Below are 21,826 nucleotides of genomic sequence, written 5' to 3'. Positions count from 1 at the left end.
AAATTAAAGATCTCAGAAGACAGAAAGGATCTCCCATGCTCATGGATTGGCAGGATTAATATTGCAAAAATGGCCATCTTGCCAAAAGCAATCTATAGATTCAACGCAATCCCCATCAAAATTCCAACTCAATTCTTCATAGAGTTAGAAAGAGCAATTTGCAAATTCATTTGGAATAACAAAAATCCCAGGATGGTGAAAATTATCCTCAACAATAAAAGAACTTCTGGAGGAATCACCATCCCTGATCTCAAGCTGTATTACAGGGCAATAGTGATAAAAAACTGTATGGTATTGGTTCAGAGACAGGCAGATAGATCAACGGAATAGAATTGAAGACCCAGAAATGAACCCACACACCTATGGTCACTTGATTTTTGACAAAGAAACTAAAACAATCCAGTGGAAAAAAGAGCATTTTCAGCAAATGGTGTTGGTTCAACTGTCAGTCAGCATGTAGAAGAATGCAAATTGATCCATTTTTATGGCCCTGTACAAAGCTCAAGTCCAAGTGGATCAAGGACCTCCACAGGAAACCAGATACACTCAAAGAGAAGAAAAAGTGAGGAAGAGCCTCCAACACATGGGCATTGGGGAAAATTTCCTGAACAGAACACCAATGGCTTGTGCTCTAAGGTTAGCAATTGACAAATGGGACCTCATAAAATTGCAAAGCTTCTGTAAGGCAAAGGACACTGTCATTAGGACAAAACAGCAACCAACAGATTGGGAAAAAAAATCTTTACCAATCCTACATCCAAGAGAGGGTTAATATCCAATATACACAAAGAATTCAAGAAGTTAGACTCCAGAGAGTCAAATAACAGAGCTTAACAAAGAATTCTTGACTGAGGAATATTGAATGGCTGAGAAGTACCTAAAGAAATGTTAAACATTCTTAGTTATCAGGGAAATGCAAATCAAAATATCTCTGAGATTCTACCTCATACCAGTCAGAATGGCTAAGATCAAAAACTCAGGAGACGGCAGATGCTGGCAAGAATGTGGAGAAAGAGGAACACTGCTCCATTGTTGGTAGGATTGCAAGCTGGTACAACCACTCTGGAAATCAGTCTGATGGTTCCTCAGAATATTGGACATAGTACTACCTAAGGACCCAGCTATACAACTCCTGGGCATATACCCAAATGATGCTCCAACATATAGCAAGGACACATGTTCCAGTATGTTCATAGCAGCCTTATTTATAATAGCCAGAAGGTGGACAGAACCCAGATGTCCCTCAACAGAGAAATGGATACAGAAAATGTGTTGCATTTATACAATTGTTGAGTATTATTCAGATATTAAAAACAATGACTTCATGAAATTCATAGGCAAGTGTATGGAACTAGAAAATATCATACTGAGTGAAGTAACCCAATAATAAAAAAACACACATGGTGTATACTCACTGTCGTGTGGATATTAGCCCAAAAGTTCGAATTACCCAAGATACAATCCACAGACCACATGAAGCTCAAGAAGAAGGAAAACCAAAGTGTGGATGTTTGAGGCCTTTTTAGAAGAGGGAACAAAAATATTCATAGAAGGAGGTACAGAGACCAAGTTTGAAGCAGAGACTGAAGTAATGGCCATTCAGAAACTGCCCCAACTGGGGATCTAACCCATATACATACAACCACTAAACCTAGTCACTACTGAGGTTGCCATGAGGTTCATCCTGACAGTAGCCTGATATAGCTGTCTCCTGAGAGGCTCTGCCAGAGCATGACAAATACAGAGGTGGACTCTTGCAGTAAACCATTGAACTCAGAATTGGGTCCCTATTGGAGGAATTAGAGAAAGAATTGAAGGAGCTGAATTGCAACCCCATAAGAACAACAATACCTACCAACCACAGCTCCCAGGGATTAAACCACGATCCAAAGAGTATACACATGGACAGACCCATGGCTCCAGCTGCATATGTAGCAGAAGATGGCCTTGTTGGGCACCACTGGGATGAGAAGCCCTTGGTCCTGCAAAGGTTCACCCCCCCTCCCAGTGTAGGGGACTGTCAGGGTAGGGAGAGTCAAGGGGGCATGGATGGGTGGAGGAACACCGTCTTAGAAGAAGAGGAAGGGGGAGGAGATAGAGGGTTTAATGAATGGGAAACCAGGAAAGGGGATAACATTTGAAATGTAAATAAATATCCAATAAAAATTTATTTAATTAAAAAAAAAGAAAGACTAGAAGTCAATCATGGGTACAAGCTGACAGCCTTGTATTCTGCTCAGTATGGCTCCCTAGCCAGATCTCTGTAGATGGCTTTTGGCTATATAGTGTGCTCCAGACTTTCTATTGACAGCTCTAGGTTTGAGACAGCCTTCTGCTGAGAACTGAACTTTGTCAAGGACTAGCCTTCGCTTGGAGAGTTTTTGAAGAAAGGGTGTTTGGGAGAGGTAAAAGAAACAACTCCAAGTCAATTGTGGGTATAGCTATGTTCTGCTCAAGACATCTCCCCAGAGATCTCCAGACAGCTCTCTCTTGCCAGAAAAAAATGCTAAAAGCTCTCTGTATAGTTCATGGGTTTTCTGACCAAAGCCAAAAAAGCTGCTAGAAAAAAGCTGCTAAAAGAGCTGTGATTGCTCACTAATAGTTCTTTCTTGAAGCCTGGTCTTTTATTTACATATTAATTTAATTGTTTACCCAAGTTCCCTTTTGATTATCCTGTGAATCAGCATTTTATGAACTTAGCCTCTTGATTCTTAGAAAAGACAGCAAATATATATATATATATATATATATATATATATATCAAATGAATTCAAGCAAATGAATCCTTTGTAAGCACAGACAATAAGCTAGCTGGATGGGATCTAGCAGTTCCAACTACACCTGAGCCTAACCTTGAACTCAGGAATCTCCCTGCACAAACAATAAATTTAGCTGGGTGGCTCCTGTTCTGAGATCACTAATCCCTAAATCTTTGTATCTCTTTCCTGAGTATCTTTCTGACAAGCTGTCTCATAGTATAGCTGTCTCTGTTCTTTTAGGTCCATGAAGCCCCTCATATCATTCATATTGTATCATATACTTCATATCGTATCTTTATATTTTGCATAGTTGAGAAATTATACATTTTTGAACTCATGTTTTCAGAGTTCTTTCCCACAGTTTTAAGGGCTGTCCTGAAGGTCACAGTCTTTACCATTTGCTAAGGACATTAGATACACTCTTGCCTTCTGGACTTATTCTCCTTCTAATTATCATTGAGTCTTTAACCTTGTCAGGGAGAACATCTCCTGAAGGAGAAACATAAGTAAATTATGTACACTGTTATACAAACAAGCCTCATGCCTAGCATCCATCAACACTTGTGGAGGCCCATGCCCTGCTAACTATGCTCCAAGAGTGGGAACTATGTCACACTCTCCCTTTAGCAAGGCATGCAGGACTTGGCAGAACCAGGGTCCTCTGCAAAAGCAGCAAATGCTCTTTACTCAGTAGATTAATCTCTCTATGTAATTTTTTTAATGTTCTCAAATAATGGAATGCAATATGGCAGAGAAACCAGTTATATTATTCAATGTGAATTGTAGAAATATATTGTTGAAAGTAAGTAGCCATGTAATGAAGCATGCAAGTAACTTTTACAAAATTCAAAGATATGTGAAAACAATTGTTTGCTGGAGTGTATTTCAATGGCAGAGCATGTGTTTGCACAAGGCCCTTGACTTAAAACTCAGGACCAAACAAAACAAAGCAAACAAAACAAAACAAAACAACCCCCCCACAAAAAACAAAAAACAAAACCAAACACAAAACACAAAAACAAAATATAAGAATAAAAAGCAACCAAACAAACCAACAAACAAACCCAACTGTAACTCTGGTGGGTGTAGTGGTGCATACTTGTAATTCTAGCACTTGGGGGGTGAAGGCAGAGGGATTAAGAGTTCAGAGCCAGCTTTTTCTACAAAAGGAGTTTGAAGCCAGACTTGCCTTTGTCTCAAAGAAACAAACATACAAACAAAACAACAAAAACAACAATAAAAATCCAACAACGGGGCCTGAGAAATGGCTCAGTGGTTAAGAGGTCCTGAGTTCAAATCCCAGCAATCACATGTGACTCACAACAATCTGTAATGGGATCTGATGCCTTCTTCTGTTGTGTCTGAAGTCAGCTAAAGTGTACATATATATATATATATAATAAATCTTTAAAAATAATCCAACAACAATACCAAAAGACAGAGGAGCACACTATGTGTATACCCCAGCACTCATGATTACTCAAGGGGACTGTGAATTTGAGGCAATACAGGGACACTGTGTAAGTTACTATAAATGATGCAGGATAACTTTAAGCTTCAAATGAATGAGACTCAAACTATGATTTACTTATTAGGCTCAGTGCGATTACTAGGGTATTACCCCTAATCTAATTTGCTAATGCTAGTCTGACTACTATCCCAACAGTGTTCCCCAAATAGTAGTTTGAAATTTTCTGGGTTATTTCTGTTCCAGCAGTCTGGCATCCCAGGGAGGCATTCACTCTGTCATGTGTCATGATTAATGGAGACCTCCTGTTCTCTGTCTTCTCCTCTGTGTTCGTTTTCTCTCTCTCTCTCTCTCTCTCTCTCTCTCTCTCTCTCTCTCTCTCTCTCTCTCTCTCTCTCTCTCTCTCTTCCTACCTGTGACTCCAAGTTTGATAACTCAAACTCTACTTCTCTCTAATTCCCCCAGCAATTGACTGTTGCTAGTTTTATTTAACCAATAGTTTTAAGTTGGGGTGTAAAGTTTACATTGCATCACTTGGTGTACATAAGGATCTGCTCACTGGGGAGCAACCAGATCTTGGGGGCCAGTATTTAGCATTTGAATACATAGCAGCCCGAGACCAACCCCCAACATTTCCCCCTTTGTGTCTAAAAAAGGTCCTTTCTCTTACAATAAAAAACAACATTCAGGGCTGGAGAGATGGCTTAGCAGTTAAGGGCACCAACTGCTTTTCCAGAAATCCTGAGTAACCATAGGTAGTAACCATCTACAATTAGTTCTGATGCCCTCTTCTGACATGTAGGTATACATGCAAATAGAGTACTCAGATACATTAAACAACAATATACAGTGGGAATATATATAAAACAATTACGAAAATTATTAGGTAGGAGTTACATTCATAATGTCCATTTAATCTCACAAGTTTAGAAAAACATTATATCATCTATTCTATCTTTATGATTTCAGAGTTCTTTATTTAGATCATTTTTATCATATATTACTAACCTAAAAATATTTTCTTAGACCAAAAAATATCTTCTAGACCCCAAAACATCTTAAGTCCTAAATAACTTAAGCTTAATTGTGAGATTATAACTATCTAGTCTTCAACTTCATCAGAGACTTAAGAAGGAATATATATTTCCTGAGTATGTAGGAAGTGCAGAGCAAGCAGCTTCCAAAATTATAGAAATGACAGACACAGTTGGCTGCCTAAACAGTCCTCCAGAATTGTCTCTATAATGTTGGCGCATCCATCTCCTTCTGGCCCAGTATATCTGAGACACCTTTTGAGAAGCAGGAATTATGAAGGGCTGCGTACCCTATATTGGCAGAGTTCAGCAGATGACTAACCTGCTCATTTATTTTGTACAGTATTTTGTTTGTAGCCAGAACAATGACAGTCTTTGCCCAGTGGCAGCTTTCTGTTGGGGTGCAGAAATTGCCTCATAAACCACACAATCACTATCTCAGTCAGAGAGGGATAGTTTTTATTGAGCATTTGCCTCAGGACTGGTCAACCAGGGCCCTCGTCCAAATTCGGGAACTGAACCATAACCCTGAGTTAAGACTCTGCAGGGTTTTTAACCCCCAAATCCACAAACATCAGTTCCAAGTTATTTCACCAATCAAGATTTAGGGATAAGGGATTTCCTTAGGAACATGTCTTTGTTGTACATTTTTTCCTGCTCCCATTGGTTGGGGTATTCAACTGTGGACGGGGACTTGCCTTGTCTAATATTCCTGTAACTTGCCAACCAGGATGTCAGTTATCCATGTACATGTCTCTTTTTACCAAATAGGATTTCAGTTTCCAGGGAGGTTTTGGGAACTTAAACTTTATATTGGATCACTATTCAAAATAGAAGTCGTATTCCAAATAGTTTCTTATATTAGTGTAGGTGTCTCTCTTATATTGAGGTCTATCCCAAGGGCAGTTTATACCATAAAGGCTAATACCCAGGTGCAGGAAGTGCCGTTCTGTGGTTGGTTTGGATTCAAGCTTATTGTGGGTAACTATACAAAAACAGTTTTATTGACTTTTATCCTGATTGGTTTTCAAGGGCACAGAATATAACAGAATATGCAATTAATCTTGGTATTAGAAATTGTTCTAGTAATAGCAGAAACATATGAGAAAGTTTCCTTATAGTGGCAGACTAGCCAAGTAACTATTACTTAGGCCTTACCATTCCATCTAGGCCTTAATGTTTTACCGAGTCCTTAACACTTACCATATTTGAAGCAACTCCACATGGGGTATTTCTGAGTCTCATATCTTCTTCCAAGTCGAATGAGGTGCTATCAGGAGCTGACATGTCTCAATGTCAAAAAGGTCTTAAATTAAGGAAAACATCTCCAGATGCCATACTCAGAAGTCCCTGAGGCTTTTGAGGACCATTTAACTATAACATACTGGAATTGGCAAGCTCGATTTTAGCTCCCTATTATCTGTTTAACCTAGGAAGCATCTTATTGTAATAAACTAGTCTAGAATCTAATATAACCATGAGTTTGATTGTCTCTCAACTTGTATTTCTTAATTATCCTACTCAGTTTTTTAATAGCAGCTTTAAAAGGACTAGAGTTTTACATTGTATCTTTGAGAATTGTGAGGTACAATGCTTCAAATAAAAGTTGAAACATAATATATATTATGTGTCTCAAAAAAACCTTAAATTTGTATCATTATACAATAATGTTGTGGAAAATAATAAAAAGTGTACCATTCCAAGGGAGTGTTGGCTACTCTCTGGCCCCAGCAGTCCTGCCCCTTCCATGGCTAGCCCGATGTAGAGACCGCCCATCCCAGCCATCCACCCTCTGTAACCCTGTAAAATCAAAACTCTTGAGACTTGTAATTTATCAAGCAGATTTATATCAGTAAATTCTCACCCCACAAAACATCCACACAATGAATTCAGAGCCAATTGATATTGATATAAACTGCCTATCTAGATAAGACTTGTCCTGTAATTATGTATCCCTTACAAGATATTCAGTTACCTGTGGCCATTTAAAGCCATGTGGAATCTGAATCATTTTTCTCTTCCTCCATCTTCCTTCCTCCTCTGTCTCTCTGTACTCATCTCTAAAACTCTCAGCCCGCCTTCCTTTTCTACCGTCCAATCACAGGCGCTATCCTGATCTTTCTCCTGCCGTTTCCTGCTTACAGACAGCAATCTACATTTCCCCCTTTTTTTTGTTCAATTGAAAGGCTGTTTTCTCTTAGATATAAATTGAGCATAACTATTACCATTCTGTAATTAATAAAGCATAAGATACACCTAACACCCAGTCTATCATTTTGTCAGTTAAATAAAGCACTCTGTCATCTATCCTAACTTAAAAAGGCTTATAATTTTATATGTCATGTTCTGGTTTAGCTTGTATACTATCTGAAAACTATCCTATTAAATATGTTCTCTCAATGCTAAATATGGCTATGAGACTATAACCAGGTCTTTCAACCTGTCAGAAATCCATATGAGAATGACTAATATCATTTGAAAATATAGGAAGCCTAACACAGCTTCCAGAACTGGGACAAGTTGTAGACACAGCTGCCTACCTATACAGCCCCAATATGTCAGAAAGTTGGAGCATTTTGTTTTTTGAAGTCTCAAACAAAACTTTAATTTCCTGTGCATACTCCCGTCAAATGAAGTTATTTCCTGTACACCACTTTTGCAAACTGGTCTTCTATTTCCTTTCATTTGATCGGCTATGAGAGCAGAGAAGGATGGAGACAGCTTGTGATTTCTCTCACGAGACAGAGACCTTTCTCTTCTCCTATCTCTAGAAAGTGACCTGCTCTGGCTTTGGGAAAAGCTTCTCCTTCTTGGGGATCTGCGCTGAGGTGGAGGACTCCTCCTGTGGTAACGATGACCCCAAGAGAGAGGCGGGCCATGATTCTGACTTCTCTTTCCACCATTTGACAGTTCCACTCTTACACTCTGGCAGTCACATACTGTTTTTCCATCTAGCTCTCCGACAGCATCAGCAGCATCTCGGGGATCCTCAAATTCGATGAAAGCAAAGTCAGGAGGGTTTGAGCAGCCCACACACTTCAGAGTGGTCCATAATAGCCAAAGGCCCGTTCTAATTCAGTCTTGTTCCCACTGTTTCCAAGATTACCAAAATAATCCTTACAGTCCAAGGGACAGGAATCACCATGCATTTCAAGATCCTGGATTCAAAAGGCTCAAGCTCAAAACCTAATGCTCCGACAGGCCCACCGCTTCCCTCTGCTCTGCTCCCACAGATGCTCGTGGCATCCAGTCTTAACATTCTGACCTAGGAATCTGATAGACTTTAGTGAAACAGGAATCATTAAGGACTACCTCATTCTGTCTTGGCACAGTCAAACTGTCCTAATCTGTAACTTGTGTTCTCTCAAGAACAGTACAGGTCTGTAGGAGAAACAGGCGATTTCTGCCCAGCGGCCACCTAGTCACAATGTACCTCACCTGCCCAGTGACCACCTGGTCACAATGTACCTCACTGCCCAGCGACCACCTGGGTCACAATGTGCCTCCCACCTGCCCAGCCCTCCCACCTGGTCACAATGTGCCTCGCCCAGCGACCACCTGGTCTGATGTACCTCACCACCTGCCCAGTGACCACCTGGTCACTAGTGTACCTCCTGCCCAGTGACCACCTGGTCACAATGTACCTCGCCTGCCCAGCGGCCACCTAGTCATAATGTACCTCACCTGCCCAGTGACCACCGGTCACAATGTACCTCACCTGCCCAGCGGCCACCTGGTCACAATGTACCTCGCCTGCCCAGCGGCCACCTGGTCACAATGCACCTCACCTGCCCAGCGACCACCTGGTCACAATGTACCTCACCTGCCCAGTGACCACCTGGTCACAATGTACCTCACCTGCCCAGTGACCACCTGGTCACAATGTACCTCACCTGCCCAGTGACCACCTGGTCACAATGTACCTCGCCTGCCCAGCGGCCACCTGGTCACAATGTACCTCGCCTGCCCAGCGGCCACCTAGTCACAATGTACCTCACCTGCCCAGTGACCACCGGTCACAATGTACCTCACCTGCCCAGTGACCACCTGGTCACAATGTACCTCGCCTGCCCAGCGGCCACCTGGTCACAATGCACCTCACCTGCCCAGCGACCACCTGGTCACAATGTACCTCACCTGCCCAGCGGCCACCTGGTCACAATGTACCTCGCCAAGCGGCCACCGAGTCACAATGTACCTCACCTGCCCAGCAGACCACCTGGTCACAATGTACCTCACCTGCCCAGCGACCACCTGGTCACAATGCACCTCACCTGCCCAGCGGCCACCTGGTCACAATGTACCTCGCCTGCCCAGCGGCCACCTGGTCACAATGCACCTCGCCTGCCCAGCGGCCACCTGGTCACAATGTACCTCACCTGGAGGTGAGAGGCTCAGCTGCTTCTTTGAATCCACAAACTGGGAGCTGTTAGGAGCAGCTGTCTCAACAAGTGAATAAATAACATTAAATGTCCCATTCTGTGGATCTCTGATGTTTTTGAAAACTACCTATGTAAAGTAATATGGAGTAGTCCGTTAACTACTCTCAGCTATTTCTAATAAAATAGCTATCTGCCCCTTAACTCATATGCTTAATCATCTCAGGTCACTTTGTAATGGCATTTATGGAAGGACTAGATCCAAGCCTTGTATTTTAAAATTTTTTTGTAACAATAGAGAAATTTATACCAATGAAAACCTTGATTCTGCATCAAAAACAAATTCTGTACCAATGTGAGAAATTATAACTTCAACTTAGTAACAATTATAAGGATTTCTACCAAATGAGATTATGGCTGCATAATCAATTCTAGCTAATTCCTCCTTGTTAAATTATGACTATTTCTAAAATCCCCAGAAAGACAGCCTTAGAATAACCACTCCCAGCCCCCAAGTCTAGGAAACCAGGGCGATGACTCCACAACTATTTCCAGCTGTACATGGACACTGAGATATCTTTGAGGAGTAGGGGCAGGAAAAATGGGGGAGTTGTTTGCCACACCAACAAATGTTGTAGTATCTGATGTCTGTCCTGACTGGATCTGGTGACTGAAAGTTCTTGAGGTCAGGAGTTCAAGCAGGTCAGTTCAGCAGGTCTGATGATGAAACTCACCAAAGCTGTATATTCTGTAATATATGTCTCAAAACAAAATTTTAGTATCATCAAGATATCCATTCTAGATTCTCTGGAATCTAGACTTCAGGGGGGAGTCTCCCTTCATCATAACTGATCCATATAACTCTGGAAGGTGTATAGACACTAATCGCCTTTTGTAAAAATGCAAAGACAAAACCTTTCTCCCAAAAAAGCATGTCCTTGAACCAGTAACCAGAAAACCTTTTTCTTTTCTTTTCTTTTTTTTTTTTTTCCGGAGCTGAGGACTGAACTCAGGGCTTTGCACTTGCTAGGCAAGCTCTCTACCACTAAGCTAAATCCCCAACCCCAGAAAAACTTTAACTTTTCTCCTGGAGGAATAATATAACCACAAAACTCATACCCATTTTGAAAATGAAAACAGTCCAAACAAACAAAGTGAACTAAATACTGTATGAGCCCATTCTTAGGCTTTTTTAATTTGTCATGCCAGGAAATTAAGCTCCTGCGGAGAGTTTCCTGCAGACTGTATTACACTGTCTCTCTGTGTGCTCTGTACCTGGAGTCACGGACATCTATCTACTAATGACTTTTACAGCAGGCAATTATCCCTGCTCTCCACTTGGAGTCAGAGACTAATTTTCCTGTCCTAGTTCTGAACTGCAAGCAAAATTCCCCAGGTGATTCGGACAAAATCTTTATATAAACCTATCCTAAAAGCAACTATATCAGCCTTTGAATTAAATCATACTCCAATTAACATCTGCTAAAGATACAGACAGTTTCTATTTTTGGACTTTCTGACTCAGAGCATCCATCTTGTCTCTTTTCACAGCAGGGGACCTCAAAGCCCTCTTTCTTTGTTTCAAGGTTCAAGGCTAGGCCATCGTGTGACCTGACTCTGCCCCACTCACCAAACCTTCAAATTTTTAGCTAAATTTGTTAAATTATTTTGTAGATATGCACAGAATTTTATAAACCTGATAGCTACAGTTCCAGAAGAGACCCAGTCACTGTAAACAAGAAAAATAAATCAGAAGGGTGTTGTGAAGATTCCAGTGATTTAAGCAAGTATCCTCATATTCCCTTGTGGTGGAGGTGGTCCATTGAGCAGGAAGAGAAGGTGGTCATGAAGAATCCATGCTTCCTGGTTCTGCCCACATTCAACTCAGCAGTAGGTCTTGCTAAACTCCTGGAGGGCCCAGTGCTTTTTCTTAGCTGCCAGTTTGAGCTGGGTGTACTCCTTCACCAGGGTCTCAAAGTCTTCTCCCAGGACCTCATAGGTGTGCAGGGCCAGTCTCGATTTCTCCATGTCTTGCTCTTGGAGGGGAATGGCTCCCTCCAAACAGTGGAGGTGATGCACTCCCACTTTCTCAGCACCGTAAGTGTCAGACAAAATCTTAGGCTCTTCCATCCTCATCTTAAGGATCACAGCACTACACTTGGTCTCCATGTATTGGGCACTGATGTGACTTGGACTGAGTCTTCAGTCAGTGCTCCTGAAGAAGCCTCTGCAGCAAACGGAGGCAGTGGAGAAGCACCTGGGAGTAGGTAGTTCTCTTCTTCTCCAGCAGCACCAGCTGCTCCTTCTGCTGGCCCTTGGCCTCCAGGCACTGTTGCTTCTCCCTGACTAGGCTCTCTATCAGCATCCACACCTTCACTGCATTTAACTTGCCTCCATCAGAACCTGAACTGGGGTCAGGGTAGCAGAGCAAGGGAAGCATTTCCTCTTGAGCTGTTCCTCAACCTCCAGCTGGTGCCTAGCTTTCATCCATACGGAATCCTGTGAGGGAGGTATGAGCTCCAGAAGATCGGCCTTCTCTAGCCCTAGCAGTGGGGCCATCTCCATCTCCAGCCCAGGACCAGAGAGTTGTGTCAGCTCAGTTACAAACAGCTGTTGTTCAAGGGTCTCATGAAACTTCCACCATCAGCTCTTAGATAACTCTCTGTAAGATCTCATACTTCAGCCATGCTGTCTTATGAAGTCGAACTTCACCCCACTCCTGAGCCTGGTCCTTGGCCAGCGAGATGCTTAAGCCACTTTCATCCACATGCTGGGAGAGACTAAGCAACAGCTTGCTGAAATATGGATTCTGTACGAGATTGTCCTCTGTCAGGGCACAGGGAGGGAACTGCTTATCACATACTTGCTGCAGTATTTTCACGCCTTCTCCAGGTGAGCAGAAATCTCCAGATGCCATCTGGGTTATTTTGGTATTATCATCTGGGCCACCACCAAGTCCTAAGGGGGAGGGCTAACCTACACAGTTCACCACTGGAGTTTTGAGGCCAGGGCCTGCTGGGGATGGGCGCTACCCCTAAATTTCTAACTATAGGGGCAGAATCTTAAATTTCTAGTGGATTCTTGCCTGCCACACTGAACGTCGTCTGTTATAGGAAATAAAAAATGTACCATCCCACGCTAGCGCTGGCTACTCTCTGGCTCCAGCAGTCCTGCTGCTTCCACGGCTAGCCCAAGGTAGCGACTGCCCATCTTAAGGTTTTCTTGTGCGGATTCAGCTCACATTCCCAGCCATCAGTCCTCTGTGGTTAGCAGTCACAAATCCCCTGTAACCCGGTAAAATCAAAACTCTAAAGCCTTGTAATTTATCAAACAGATTTATATCAGTAAATTCTCACTCCACAAAACGTCCGCACAGTAAACTCAGAGCCAATTGATATTGATATAAACTGCCCACCTAGATAAGACAAATTGTAATGTAAACCTTAAATTTGCATCAATATACAAAATTCTATACCAGCCTAGCAAAATATAGCCTCAATATGTATCAATAGTCAAAGATCTATACCAATGTAACAAAATCTTAGTATGTAACAATATTCAAAGATCTACACCAATGTGATATTATTTACTATAAAAATGTCCCTTGGTTTCTGAGTAGAGTGCATAATCTACTCCCTTTTCCTATTATTTCTATATTTCTCCTTTTTTTTTTTTTTTTTTTTTTTATGTGTTTTATTTTTTTTTTTTTTTTTTTTTTTTTTTTTTTTACTAGGCAAGCGCTCTACCACTGAGCTAAATCCCCAACCCCCTATTTCTCCTTTTCTTTTTTCTTTTTTTTTTTTTTTTTTCCAGAGCTGGGGACCGAACCCAGGGCCTTGTGCTTGCTAGGCAAGCGCCCTACCACTGAGCTAAATCCCCAACCCTATTTCTCCTTTTCTTATCAACACTTTTGCCCTCTAACACTACATAAGAGAGAAAGGAGGATGGAGGAAAGAAAAAAAGAAATCTCTGAATCTCACCTCCCTATTTCATGTCCTCCCTATCCAAGATCATAACTACTGTAACCATCCCTTTTTAAATGATGACAAACACTTCACACCCACTGAATGACCAAAAATCATCCACCCCACCTCTTGGGAATGGGGTGTATTTCTCTTAAAATTGCTTCCTGCTGATTTGGGGGTGAAGTATATATTTGGGTAGGGGCAGAATTTAGCATTTGAATACATAGCAGCACCAGTCCAACTCCCAATACACCATCTTAAACCATTTTTAAAAGCACATTGTTTATGTATGTGTGTGTGTGTGTGTGTGTGTGTGTGTGTGTGTGTGTGTATTTTACAGAATATTTACAGAGCCCAGGATCTAGGTTAGTTGTAAAGAGCTTGCCTTACATGGGCAAGACTCTGAGTTCAATTCCCAGTACTCAAAACAAACCACAAAACCTTAAAAACACATTTTAAAAATAAAAATGAAAAGAAAACAAAAACAAAAGAGTCCCTTTGGAAGAAAGCAATAAAGTGGACTCTGGGAGTCAACAGTATAGCTCAGGGTTTGTTTCTTTAATTGGGTGTTTACTTTTTTGGTATAGGTTCAGCTTAAAACCAAAGGGGTTATGACTGACTTGGTAGTTACTTGATAGTTTCTTTATATTCTTCATACTTCATAGCCAAGCACTGTGTTTATCTTGATTGCTTCTCTTTGGTATGGAGGGGAATAGGTTTCTATAAAACCAGCCAATGTGCAATTATTTCCCCTGGTCTGGAGACATGAACAATTTCTGTCTAACATTCTCCACCAGGAACTCTAAGACAGATAGAAAACCATTTCAAGACAGAAGAACAGTATTTGGATTTATAATGTTGCACACCAAAGTATGATTTTTTTGTTAACAAGATGCTGAAGATAGTTTCATTTTGTAATTTTTACACAGCTTCCAAAAGTTTTATTTTTCTTTCCTACCGACAGTGGGGTACAGTCCTTTTTCTCTTACTATCTCAAAGTTTTAGTTTCTCTTGTTTTCTGAAGAAAAATTCTTCCCTTGGGGCTGGAAAGATGGCTTAGCAGTTCACTTAAGGTGGCTTACAACAGGTAGTTTCAGAAAATCCCTCCACAGGCACCAGCATGAGCCCACACAGAGACATACAAATACATAAATCTTTCTAAAAACAAAGAATAGGGAGGCAGGTATGGTAGTGCACACACCTTCGGTCCCAGCATTTGGAAGGCAAAAACAGCAGGGTAACCCAGAGAGACACTGTCTCAAAACCAAACCAAACACCAGAAACGAAGGGGCGGGGAGGGCAGCAGAGCTGTTGCAGGGATTCAGAGCAGCACATAGGCACATAATACAAAATAAATGAAAATAAATATTAACAACAACAAAAAACAAAGCTTTCCTTGCTTCTCTTCTGGTTGACACTGGTTTTTCTTTTACAGATTTACATGTGGAGCACAATAGTAGAGCATTCACCTAGTGTGAACAATGTTCTGGAATCTATCCTCAACATCCTAAGAAAAGCATGCTGGATAGCAAACTCTCTAAAACTGCCTAAAGATTTATTTGATGTGTTTGGGTGTTTTGTATATATCTCTGTGTGTCCCTGCTGTGCTCACAGAGGTAAAAGAACCCCTGGGACTGGGGACTGCAGCTAGAGACAATTGTGAACCATCATGTAAATGCTGGGAATCCAACCAGGATCCTCTTTTGTTGTTTTGGAGACAAGCTCTTTTTTTTTATTGCCCTGACTGTCCTAGAAGTCTAAACTAGCCTCAGATTCAGAGATCTGCCTGCCTGTCTCTCCTCTGCTGAGATTAAAGGAATGTACTGAGATTAAAGGTGTGTACCATCATGCCCAGCTCCCCAACCTGGGTTTTCCTGGCCATGGTAATATCCGTCTAACTCTCTCCTCTGTTTTCACCACAGTCTCCATGTAGCCTAGGTCTGCCTCAGAACTGTGTAATACGTGTTTCGCACAGAGTAAGGTCTAAAATATGCGTCTAAAATAATGTACAGATCTTGTATTTTGTTCAGTCAAATCTCTCCACCGTGAAGACAATTTCTTTGATTTAAACAAATATGTACATGTGGGTTCTTGAATGTTCACAGACGTCAATGCACAGTGTGTTTGCCAGAAAGGCAAGGTTGGCCGGTCAGCGAGTCCCAGAGATCCTTTTATCTCTACCTCTCCAGTGCTGGCATTACTATTACTATTATTATTATTATTATTATTATTATTATTATTATTATTATTATTATATCAGTACACTGCAGCTGTCTTCAGACACACCAGAAGAGGGCATCAGATCTCATTACAGATGGTTGTGAGTCCATGTAGTTGCCGGGATTTGAACTCAGGACCTCTGGAAGAGCAGTCGGTGACCTTAACCACTGAGCCATTTATCCAGCCACCAAGTGCCAGCATTACTAACATCAAACTGTGCTTTTTACCTGGGTAACTCAGGCCCTAATATTTTACCCATTGGCTGCCTCCACTTCCAGTACCAGGGTTACAAGCGCACACCACTATGGCAAGCTTCTTTCTGAAGGCGGTTCTGAGGAACCCGGCCACTGTTGGCCCCGCCTAGCTGTGCCCGCCTGTTCTTAGGGAAGCTTCAGACGGCTTAGGGCCAGGCGAAAGTCTACTAGCCTTCTAGCTGCGATCGTTCCGCTCGCTCACATGGGCCGCATTCGGCTCCCCCAGCGCGACTTCCGGGGCGGGCAGGCCGTGGCTTCCGGCGCAAGGCCCAGCGATCTCTCTGCTTAGGCCGAATGGCGGCCCCGCTGCTTCACACGCGCTTGTCGGGCGACGTGGCGGCTGCGGGCTCTGCCACGCTGAGTGCGTCGCGGACTGGGTAAGATCTGGGCGACCTCCGCCTGCGTGTGCGGGGCTCGAGCCGGCTGAGAGCGCTCGGGGGTGACTAGGGCTCGGAGGGGTCCTGGCGTGCGGGCTTGGCCCAAGTGCGCAGGAGCCACTGGTCCTCTCTGCCCGGGCAAAGCTGCGTTGGCGAGTCTTGTCTGTTCCATTGTCTTCCACTCACTCTTGGGGCACCCTTTTGGGACTCTAGGCCAATCGTCCGCGCCTTTTCTCTTCCCTCTCTTGGCTAAGACGTGGACGGCATTTCCAGGGTTTTGTTTATCCAGGGGAAAGCCGTCACTGGAGACCTATTGAATCGCCAAAATTTTGTTTGAAATTTGTTTCTGCAGAAGCGAGCAGTAGCATAGTGGAATCATATATTACCATATATTATCTAAGCAGTCGGTTTTTTGGTTTTTTTTTGTTTTTTGTTTTTGCCTAACATTTAAAAATGCCTATTCCTATAAAACATTTGGAAGCTAATCTAAACAAAGTAAACCTTGTACAGAATAATAATAGTTGTTTATGAAGTATGTACATGCTGTGTTAAGAAGACACTGGGGACATTAGCTTATCCAGAGACTAATGTTCTCATACTCAACAGAACTGGAGGTGGGGAAGTGGGGGTGGGCAATAAACGGATAAGATAGTTTCAGGTATCAGTAAATGCTGTGAAGAACTACAACTTTATAGCAGGATAAATAAAGGGTGAGTGTGAGAGGTTCTGGTGAAAAAGCCTCTGACATTTGAGCTCCAGCCTTGTGTGTGTGTGTATGAAGGGTGTTTCTAACAGTGAGTAGCAAGTGGAATGGGAACCAGCTTGACAAGTTTGAGGAATAAAAAGGACATCATACTTTTAACAAACGATTGTATCATGACATCAGAGTTAGGAAAGGTGGATGGTTAAACAGGATCTTACAGGGTTAATATAGGAATACAGAGTTTTTTTGTTTTTTTTTTTTAATTCTATTTTTCCCTTCCCTTCCTCTTAAAAAAATAAAATAAAATTTGAGATCTCACTCTGTAGCCTAGGTCTGCCTCATCTTCCCAAATGTTGCTTTCTAAGTATTAGGAGTTTGAGTTTGAATTCTTATTGTAAGTGCTGCAAGAAGACAGTTTTAGTGAGTGAAGAGTGGATTCATGGGGGAGAAGGTTGGAAGCAGGTATATATAGCATTTAAGAAACTTAAACCTCATCACACAAAATGATGTTGGTTTAGTAATGCTCACTGTTGTCATTCTCTGTCATGAATTTAACAACTGGTATTCCTGGTTCTTCAGGCTTTCAAACATGCTTGCATTAGAGAGTGATTTCTTCAGTTCTCCCCCAAGAAAAACTGTTCGGTTTGGTGGAACTGTGACAGACGTCTTACTGAAGTACAAAAAGGTATGAGGAGATCTGGGCTTTACCTTGATAGGGTTTGGTTTAATGGGTGCTATACTGAAGAGCAAACTATCAAGACTTTGGATTCCTCCTGAGTACACCCCCAAAGCAAACAAACACAGCAGTAACAGAACAAGGTGAACTTTAGTGTTTATGTGTGCATTTATGATTTACGTTTCTCAGTGGTGGGCACTGGAACTAGGACCTTGTCCACACCAGGAAAACAGTTCTAGTTGAGCTCCGTCCTTAGGCTAAAAATAAATTTTACTCCGGGCTTGGTGGCTTGTGCCTTTAATCCTAGCATTTGAAGGCAGAGGCAGGTGAATCCCTGAGTTTGAGACTAGCCTCTGTCTAAAACAGTGGTTCTCAACTTTCCTAATGCTTTGACCCTTTTAATACAGTTTCTCATGTTGTGGTGACCCCCAACCATAGAATTATTTTCTTTGCTACTTCATAACTGTAATTTTGCTATGGTTATAACTTATAATGTAAGTATCTGTGCTGTCTGATGGTCTTAGGCGACCCCTGTGAAAGGGGTTCAATCCCCAAAAGGGTAGACATCCACAGGTTGAGAACTGCTAGACTAAAAAGATGAAATGGAGGGAAATATTTAGTGAATATTTAGTGAAATAGAATATTTAGTGATGTGCATGATTCTGTAAGCTTAAAGGTAACCAAAACAAGTGTGGTGAGGTTTAAGACTTAAAATGCTGTATACATCTTGAAAACTAGCAAGTGCTAAAATTAAAGAAGTTAGAGTAACTGTTGTTCGTTTGTGTAGCCCTGTCTGATGTCTAACTCCAATCTTCTTGCCTTAAGCTTGGAACTACACTTAGTCTGATTAAATAGCTTTGTATTCTTTTGAGATGGCATCTTCCTGTATAGCTCTGGCTGGCCCAGAACTGCTTTGTGGCCTGTGCTGGCCTTGAACTTATAGAGATCTAGCTGTCTTTGCCTTCTTACTGTGTAACCCCATGCCTGGCTCCACTAAACCGTCCCCCTCCCCCCACCTTCTTTCTCTTCTCCAAGACAGGGATTCTCTGTGTAGTCCTGTCTGTTCTGGAATTCTCTTTTTAGGCCAGAGACCCGCCTGCCTCTGGCTCCCGAGCACTGGGATTAAAGGCATGGACACCATTGCCCGGTACCATTTTATCTCTTCAGGAGTTACCTAAGCTTTACTGTAGAAGAATAAGTTAGCGATCTTTGGTTTTGTTAAGTGCTTCTTCTAGATGTTGTGTCTTATAATTTCCACATATAGCAATACATTTAAATAGATGCTATCTAAATTCATGGTGGCATGTATCATTACAGTGCTTTTTATTCATACTTTTAGAAGTCTCATTAAAATATTCTGTAGTATGCAAGTGTCCACATACCTATATAGCTGGATGAGTGGCTGTTTATGCCTCCCTTGTCGTAGACCTCTGATTCTGGTAACAGAAGTTCCTTGTTGCTTTGGTTGTTTTTCTTTGCTAGGATCAAACCTAGGATAGGCCCTCTACCACTAAGCTGTAACTATAGGCCTTGTGTTTTTTACTTTTTATATTTGAGATAGGGTTGTGTAGATGGGTGGCCTTAGACTTGCTTTCTGAATAGCTAGGATTATGGGCATATAAAACAGCCAGGCCTGCCTTAAATGTGAATTCTTAAAAGGCTTATAGTCTTGACTTTATTATTGTGAGGGATGTGTGGAAGTTTCACAGTTCCTTTTGCAATTCCATCAGATACTAAGGCATAATAGAAATTCTATTGATACTTAAAGGAAACCATAATAATTGTACTTTGTAATTTTCTCGTTTCTTTGTTTAGGGTGAAACAAATGACTTAGAGTTGTTGAAGAACCAGCTGTCTGATCCTGATATAAAGGTAATTTTAAAAAGTACTTTTACTATATTTATCACTTTTAATTATTTTTGCACATGTATGCACACCCATGTGTGCATAACCATGCATGCTACAGCGATGGTGGGAGTTGGCTCTGTCCTTCTACCATGTGGGTCCCTTGGGTTGACTCCAGGCTGCCATATTTGTACCAATGGTCCTAGTTTGTCTTTTAGAGTTTGCTCTCTATGATCCTGTCTTATTTAACTCTGTGGTTATCAACTAGGAGCAATCTTATCATCCGTTGGTCACTTAACAATGGCTGGACCCACCTTTGGTTGTCAGAAGTAGAGGAAGAACTCCTGGTATCTAGTGGTTGGATGACTAAACTGCCTCTTCTACCCATATGGTGACTTAAAGGGGGTGGCTAGAGAGATTGAAGCAGTGGTTATGAGCACTTGGTGTTATTTCAGAAGACCCAGGTTCTGTTCCCAGCACCCACATGACAGCTAACAACCCTCTGTAACTTTTTTCAGGGGCTATGAAACCTTTTGTTCTCTCCTGCATGTACACGGTGCATGTACATACATGCTGGCAGAACACTTATACCCACAACATTTTTAAAAAAAAGGGGGGGGGACCAAGAAGACTCAATGAGTTGATATCTAATGTCTTAGAGCAGCCTCCAGCCTGAAGTGAGGATGATTTGCTGTGATTAGCTATGACTTTGCTTCTGTTCACAGTCTGTACACCCCCATTCCTCCTGACCTTTTTTTCATTTAAGTCGATTTATTACTACTCTAATTACTTGACAAAAGTTACCAGTGATTATATTTTTATCCCTAGTAATTTTTCATTTCCTTCTTTCTTGAGAGACAGATCTGTACATAGCCCTGGCTGTTCTGGAACTATGTAGACCAGGCCACCCCAATGAGAGCCTTCTGCCTCTGCATAGATAGTTCTGAGATTAAAGGTGTGTGCCACCACCCCTGGCCTACCCCATAATCCCTCACATGCTCATTTCCGTGGGTATTTGCTAGCCTTCTACCCAGTCAGCAGTTGACACTGTTGCCCACCCTTACTTCATGTCCTTGACCTTTCTGTCCTCGTAGGTTCTTTATTGTATACATTATCATTTGATAGGTTCTTAACTTTGGTATTGAATGTTTTTTTTCTTAAGATTTACTTTACATGTGTAAGTATTTTGCCTGTATGTGTCTGTGTTCACTATGTGTGTGTACACCTGGTGCCCGTGGAGGCCATATGATGTGAGCAGCTATGTGGGTGATGGAAACTGAATGCAGACCCTCTGGAAGACAAGTAGGTACTCTTCACCTACTTGAGCCGCCTTTCCAGCCCTGAATCTTTTTTTTTTTTTTTTAAGTTTATTTAATGTATGTGAATACACTGTTACCGTCTTCTTCAGACACACCAGAAGAAAGCATTGGATTCCATTACAGATGATTGTGAGCCACCATGTGGTTGCTGGGAATTGAACTTAGGACCTCGGGGAGAGCAGTCAGTGCTCTTAACCACTGAGCCATCTCTCCAGCCTCCAGCCCCTAGCACTGAATTTTTAAAAGCATTTTTTAAAGCTCTGAATTTTTTTTTTTTTTTTCAGAATTTTTTTTTTTTTTATTATTAACTTGAGTATTTCTTATATACATTTCGAATGTTATTCCCTTTCCCGGTTTCCGGGCAAACATCCCCCTCCCCCCTCCCCTTCCTTATGGGTGTTCCCCTCCCAACCCTCCCCCCATTGCTGCCCTCTCCCCAACAGTCTAGTTCACTAGGGGTTCAGTCTTAGCAGGACCCAGGGCTTCCCTTCCACTGGTGCTCTTACTAGGATATTCATTGCAACCCTCACGAGGTCAGAGTCCAGGGTCAGTCCATGTATAGTCTTTGGGTAGTGGCTTAGTCCCTGGAAGCTCTGGTTGGTTGGCATTGCTGTACATATGGGGTCTCGAGCTCCTTCAAGCTCTTCCAGTTCTTTCTCTGATTCCTTCAACAGGGGTCCCGTTCTCAGTTCAGTGGTTTCCTGCTGGCATACGCCTCTGTATTTGCTGTATTCTGGCTGTGTCTCTCATGAGCGATCTGCACTCACATTTTGATCATCCATCTTGAGTTTCATTTGTTCTGGGCATCTAGGGTAACTCAAGCATTT

The 21,826-nt window shown here is 42.0% G+C and overlaps 2 protein-coding genes and 1 pseudogene across 2 annotated transcripts in view; 1 reads left to right on the top strand and 2 right to left on the bottom strand.

The window, feature by feature from the left end:
• Nucleotides 1–7,090: 7,090 nt before the first annotated feature.
• LOC116910087 (serine/arginine-rich splicing factor 3-like) lies at nt 7,091–8,647 on the bottom strand. Its single transcript, XM_032913909.1, is given in 2 exon segments — nt 7,091–8,284; nt 8,287–8,647. Coding segments are annotated over 2 exon segments (735 nt in total). The 5' UTR covers nt 8,411–8,647; the 3' UTR covers nt 7,091–7,673.
• Nucleotides 8,648–10,715: 2,068 nt separating this feature from the next.
• LOC116908727 lies at nt 10,716–13,022 on the bottom strand (annotated as a pseudogene).
• Nucleotides 13,023–16,244: 3,222 nt separating this feature from the next.
• Rrn3 (RRN3 homolog, RNA polymerase I transcription factor) overlaps nt 16,245–21,826 on the top strand; it is a 37,600-nt gene continuing 32,018 nt past the window's right edge. Inside the window, exons 1-3 of the mRNA XM_032912070.1 lie at nt 16,245–16,456; nt 17,739–17,844; nt 19,651–19,707. Coding sequence (XP_032767961.1) covers nt 16,374–16,456; nt 17,739–17,844; nt 19,651–19,707 — 246 coding nt within the window. The 5' untranslated portion in view covers nt 16,245–16,373. The remainder of the gene's footprint in view (nt 16,457–17,738; nt 17,845–19,650; nt 19,708–21,826) is intronic.

The sequence above is a fragment of the Rattus rattus genome, chromosome 9 (genome assembly GCF_011064425.1).
Source record: "Rattus rattus isolate New Zealand chromosome 9, Rrattus_CSIRO_v1, whole genome shotgun sequence".
Lineage (NCBI taxonomy): Eukaryota > Metazoa > Chordata > Mammalia > Rodentia > Muridae > Rattus > Rattus rattus.
Note: the sequence above shows the minus strand (reverse complement) of the source record. Positions and strands in the feature narration are given on the sequence as shown.